At 41.0% G+C, this 5,715-nt stretch overlaps 1 protein-coding gene across 1 annotated transcript; it reads right to left on the bottom strand.

Annotated features, from left to right (window-relative positions):
• Positions 1-6: 6 nt before the first annotated feature.
• On the bottom strand, positions 7-2,947 carry PGAM5 (phosphoglycerate mutase family member 5; the record flags this gene model as incomplete). Its single annotated transcript, XM_008943263.1, has 4 exons — positions 7-60; positions 432-520; positions 1,698-1,823; positions 2,769-2,947. Coding segments are annotated over 4 exons (448 nt in total), but the record flags the coding sequence as incomplete, so codon positions are not given.
• Positions 2,948-5,715: the final 2,768 nt, after the last annotated feature.

The following is a 5,715-nucleotide window of genomic DNA, read 5'->3' as shown; positions in this document are numbered from 1 at the left end:
CGCGCGGTGGATGAAGTTCCGGAACGCCGCCTCGATGCGAGCGCCGTCCTCGTAATACTGCTGGAGGCACAAGGGTCGCAATCGAAGGCAGCTCCCAGCAGCACGTGCTGCTCTCTGCCCCTCGTGCAGATGGGCTGTCTTCTACAGAGCTCTTCTCTACAGGGATGCTCACTTGAGGCTGAGCTAATACTTAAGGATTTTAAGTTATTTTAACTGTTCTGCACGCTTACTGGGAGGGAGAAGAATATGCAGTTATCTAAGTCTGTGATGAAAAGCATCTGCAATTTATCACTACAGTAAATATAAAGTATATTAAAAAAAAAACCCAAAACACAAACCACCAGCCCCAAAACGTAACAAGTAAAGAAGGGAAAAAAAAAAAAAAACACAAATACAAAACCCCCAAAACATAACTTTAAGTAAAAAGTTACCACAGCTTCTGGTTTCCAGTGAGAGACTGGAGGGTCTGGTTCTATAGGTGCTCCCTCTCTCAGCAGATCAGTACTAATTTTTTTTACTCCTGAAATATTAAATACACATTCAGAAAGGGGATGTAACTTCACGTGTCACTGCAAACAGGCCCACAACTCTACAGCTGATACATTTTTTCATATTCTTCCATCAAGGATGTCTTCCTCTCCATCTCCAAGTCCATTTTACTCCACACAGCTCCTACCAAAGGGTGTGAGAACAGCCCACTCAGCCTGGCACAGCAAGCTGAGAGTTCCCAGTCTGCTACACCTTGAGGAAATGCACTTGCAAGGATGTTAATCTAAAGCTGTATGTCAGTTAATGCTCACTGCTAATTAATGCTAATTAATGTTAATGCTACACTTTTTATATTTATATGAATATTTTAATCTCTTACTCTGAGAAAGGACAGATGGGATTAGGTGGATGTTTGCCATTTGGTTTGGGGTTTAGAGCTGGTGGGGTTGTTTAGTCTTTTTTTTTTTGTTTGTTTGGTTTGGTTTAGTTTTTTTTTTTGAAGCGGCACATTTAAGAAAACAAACATAGAATGGTTAGAGAAAACTGACATTCAGCTAGTCATACTGGATTATCTGCTAACATACCAGAAATAATTATGTAAAGTCAAATACCTTTAGTTTAGATTCTGGTATGTCTGTGCGGCAGGAAGAAAAATAAATTAAAAAAAAAAGAAAAAACCCACCCAACCAAACAAAAAAAAATCACAGACCAAAGAACCACAACCCCTGAACCTGTATAAACAAAGCAGGCAAACTGAAAAGTCCCTAAAGCTTTTTGAGTGTACCACGTTTCCTCTGCACCCAGGAGAGCACAAAAAGGGCCTGGAACCAACCCAGCAAGCCCTGCTACAAGAAGGGTGCTCACCACTCCGCTCTCCTGCCCAAAACAGGACTGAGCCAATCCTGATGGCCTGTGACAGTCTTGCTTTACAAAATTTGTAAGTGCAGAGCAACCAGCAGAGCTCTCCTGCACAGCAGTACACACAGGGAGCACCAAGTCACCCAGAAGGGCAGATCCCTCTTGTATTTTTAAAGATGAACTGGAAAAAAGCAGAATTAGGGTTTCTAGTTCTTACATAAATATAGACATACTCACACAGGGCTGGAAGTTGGCTAAATAACATCTCAAACTTAAGGACAAGCTTAGAATTCTACTGGAAGCAGTTTTAAGGAACAAAAGACAATGAAAAATTAAGGGCAGTCACTTACCTGGGAGATGCTTGCTTATAATTTCAGTTGTTTCAGTTGCTCTTGTCATGGAGGAGTGGATAATCTGATCAAATTTTAATCCCAAACTTGCCAGTCTGTGTCCAGTCAGTTCAGCCTGCTCTCGACCTTAAAAATTATATTCGTTATATAAATTGGCAACATTCATGTAAGACAAAACCTCCCACAGACTACACACAAAGTTATCCAAGTAGACACAGGTCTCCATCAATGTCAGGGGTTTTTTTCCCTTTCATAAAAGAACTGCAAAAAGTAAGATTTTACTTTGTTACCAGTTTAAGCTAGCACCTTAGTCCTGAAATTAGCATTTCAGTCCTGACTGCACACTGGTCATTACGACTAAACATTTGGCACCAAACTTCCAAAACCTCAAGTAGCACTGCACAATAATTCTTCCCTTCTCAAAACAGTGCTGGCAAACACACAATCAAGAAGGTGTCCACCGCTTTCAAAGTACACTATTCAAACATTATATTGATTCACATTTGAGACCAGTCAGAGGATCAGTGAATAAAGATTAACAGAGACAGATGTTATCCTCATTTCATATAATGGATTAGCAGTAATCCCAGATACACTGCTTGGTAGCAAAAGAGAAATGTATTTAATTATAAACACTCAAGCTGGAAAGAAAGTCAGGGTAATTTTTGTTTTAATAAATCAACAAATTACCTAACAGAAACACAATCTCCTTCTTAAGAAAACTATCGCGAAATCAGTGATGGAGCTATGCTTAAAAGCCTTAGCCTTGGGGAATTATGTCAGCTAGCAGGAAAATTTGCTCAAGCAACCTCAAGTTCCCTTTGTGAAGTTTCTTAACAACTGTGTTTAGAATTCTGTAAAGCATGTTTTAACATCTAGATTTAGGGGATCAAAAATTGAGGAAAACAGAGTTATTCATAACATCTTTCTGCCACAGAGGGGCCAGGAAGTGGATTAAGGTTTGGCAGCAAGACTCAGAACAGAGCCAACCGACCTGTAGTCATCAGGACAGCAGCACCTGAAAAACAGTTTTCTCAACAGGCCAAGTGTGGTGCTTGTAGCAATACGTACCGAGTGGGGTCAGAGTTCTGTCCTTATCAGCCCGGCCATCCAAATTATACTGAGAGTGACGGATGAGGAATATGTGCCTGGTGGCTTTTGCTTTGCAGTGACCTAAGCGAGAGGTAAGTTCTTCTTCCCCAGTTTCTTCATTTTTCTTTTTGAGGTTGACAAGAGCCAGTGGTTCACGTCTGAACAAACACATTTAAAACAATCTTCAGATAGGGGAGACCAAAAGGCAGGGAAATTTTACAGATAGAAAGTCTTGCCTTATTTTTAGATACAACTGGAGTACTAACATTGACTGTTTAGCCATTTATATAGCAGAACTGATCCAAACCATTGTGTGAGAGCTACAAATAAAAGCTTGTATTGAGAAAAAAAAAGTTAATGCCATAGTTAGGAGGTGTAACTGACACAGATAAATTTGCTATTTAGAGACAGTCATCTCTCAATTATTGTGAGGAAAAAAAGGAACAAACACAACAGAAAAAGTTAAATCCAAATGCAAACAGATGGTGTACACTAAAAAGTATGAAAACTACAGCCTGGCTGGACAAGAGGATTATAAACACTATCAGAGACTTCATATTTTAATTCCTTCTGATTCAATAGTTGTTCTTGGGATTTTAATGGATTTCCTGTCCCAGATATAATGGTAGGTTTTTTGACAAGAAAAACTAACCATGACTGATACCCAGGAAAAGAGGAAGAGGTGTTAACTGATCACAAAGGACAGAAAACGTTCCCTATCTAAGAGGGCCTGTGACTACACCTACAAAATTGCACTATCAGTCGTATTTTCCTCCATTTAGTGACACTGCACCCTAGTCTCCCTCTCTGCATACCACAACCTTCCTCTCACCCAGCACCCACACAGCTGACCCTGCTCCTCAGGAGCACAGAGGATCTTCCTCTTCCTCCTCCAGTATCACAGATTAGTGCCACAGATTTCCAGTTTCAGACAAAGTAATTTGGTCAGAGAAACCTGCTGCTTCACATATCTATTTCTACAGCTCACAGCAAGATTTGCTTTAAAAAGCCCTGCCTCCGTTTTGCTTTAGTAAAGACATACTTCTATTAAACAACGAGGCTCAACACATTCCTTAAGCTGTTAACAAAGCTCAGCAAGGCATTAAAAATGAAACAACCGTCCAATAACAGGAAGTTCTACTCATAGGTCAGAACTGCTGTTTCATTGGACACTTGTTTTGATTCAGTAGAAATGGTATTGCTGGAAAGACATTAGGAAAATAGAAAAAAAAGCATCTGAAAAACTCAAGCACACATTTGTAATGTAATGTAGGGATTAATTCATCTTATGGCAGGAAGACATGACCAGAAACGCCCAAGTGGAAGTCCTGCCCTTTCTGCCCCAGCACCTCTGAAGTTACTCAATGGTAACAAATGCTTTGGCAAGCAGCAAGTGCTTTGACATGTCAAGAGTACTCAACCAAGCTTAATAATAGCTTTAGCATAAGCTAGTTTTAGAAAGTTTATGAGCAAGAAAACTTTTAATACTGCTGAGACTTAACTTAATTAGGTTCTTTTAGGCCGCTGAAACACAAGAAGCTGAAAAATCCAGTTTTCTGCATTCCCTTATTAAAAAATAAAATCACAGAGAATTGTATCTGGGCAGAACTTTGCTAAGAAGCAACGGCAAAGTCAGGGACCATCTTTAAACCTCAGTAAACCAGAAGTATGACAACTCACAACAGCAGATTCTCACCTTTCTTCCAGGAAGCCCTGGACATCACTGAAACCTATCCGTCAGCCTGACAAAGGCTCTAATTCTTGTAATTGTCCCGTTTCTGCCAAGGCCACCCAAAAATCCAAATTAGGACTTCAAACAGGTATAGCCAAAGCCACACTATGCCAACTGGCAGACACCAAGCAGCAGGAAACTAAAATGGATCTGTGATAAGGTATTTACGTAACACATTTCCACTGTTTGCACACTCCAAAGAATGGTGATATAGTGCACTGCCCTCAGCTGCTGGTATGTATTGTCTCACTGTATTTGTTCAGGCAACTGTGACTACACCAGTTATAGCACAATCTCCACTTCAGGAACCCTGAGGAAAAGCAACCATTCAACAGAACCATAATGGTCAGGATCAACACTTAAAATAAGCAGCTTTAGCACCTCCCTTGATATAACTATGTAACCAGGTATAAACTTCTTCAGTTAAAGTTCAGAATGAGGGTGTAAATAGCCCTATTTATATAAGCATTTGATTCTGTAACATCTCAAAAATCAAAACAGGCTACATTATACAATAAAAACATGTTAGCACTTAAGTTTGGATTTACTATGATTAAACTGAAGCCTGACATAAGTCCCCCAGGGGAGATAATTCTACCAGACAGAATCTAAGTGAGCCAAAGCTCAATACAGATATTTGCACATTCCAATTAAAGAATCAGAAAAAATACAATTAACCCTTGGGTGATTGTGTTTCAACACTACGAAGAACACAACTAAGTTAGGTTCAAAGCAACGTTACTTTTACAAGGATTTAAGAACATCTGCAGTTTCATGGCCAGTGTAAGTGTGAGGCCTAATACATACCTACCACATGCACACAAACGTTTTACATCCACAAAGCCGCTGGTATCAAACAAAAAACCCTCCGTGTAGATGCAATGCAACACTGAGATACGTTTAACATCGTTTTTTGCAAACTAGGCACGTCTTAAGCACGGTGCTCCCGCTTCTTCCAACGGATCGGTGAATCCTCCAGAGGGGCAAGTCTCCGTGCTGGGGTGAGACACAGGACGGGCACCCCTGCGGAGTGCTCAGGTGCTCCCGAACACCCAGAATTTTCAGGGATACTCAAGAATCTCAGCTACGCTCTGCTTTGAACAGTTCACCGCCCACACTTTCAGCCGGGAACGAGTCCTACGGACTGGGGGCCGAGCCCCGCAGCGGCCTGGGCGGCGGGGCGGGCGCGGGGTG

The sequence above is a fragment of the Merops nubicus genome, unplaced genomic scaffold, assembly GCF_000691845.1.
Source record: "Merops nubicus isolate BGI_N331 unplaced genomic scaffold, ASM69184v1 Scaffold46346, whole genome shotgun sequence".
In the NCBI taxonomy this organism is placed as follows: domain Eukaryota; kingdom Metazoa; phylum Chordata; class Aves; order Coraciiformes; family Meropidae; genus Merops; species Merops nubicus.
This window is presented reverse-complemented; position numbering and strand designations above follow the sequence as displayed.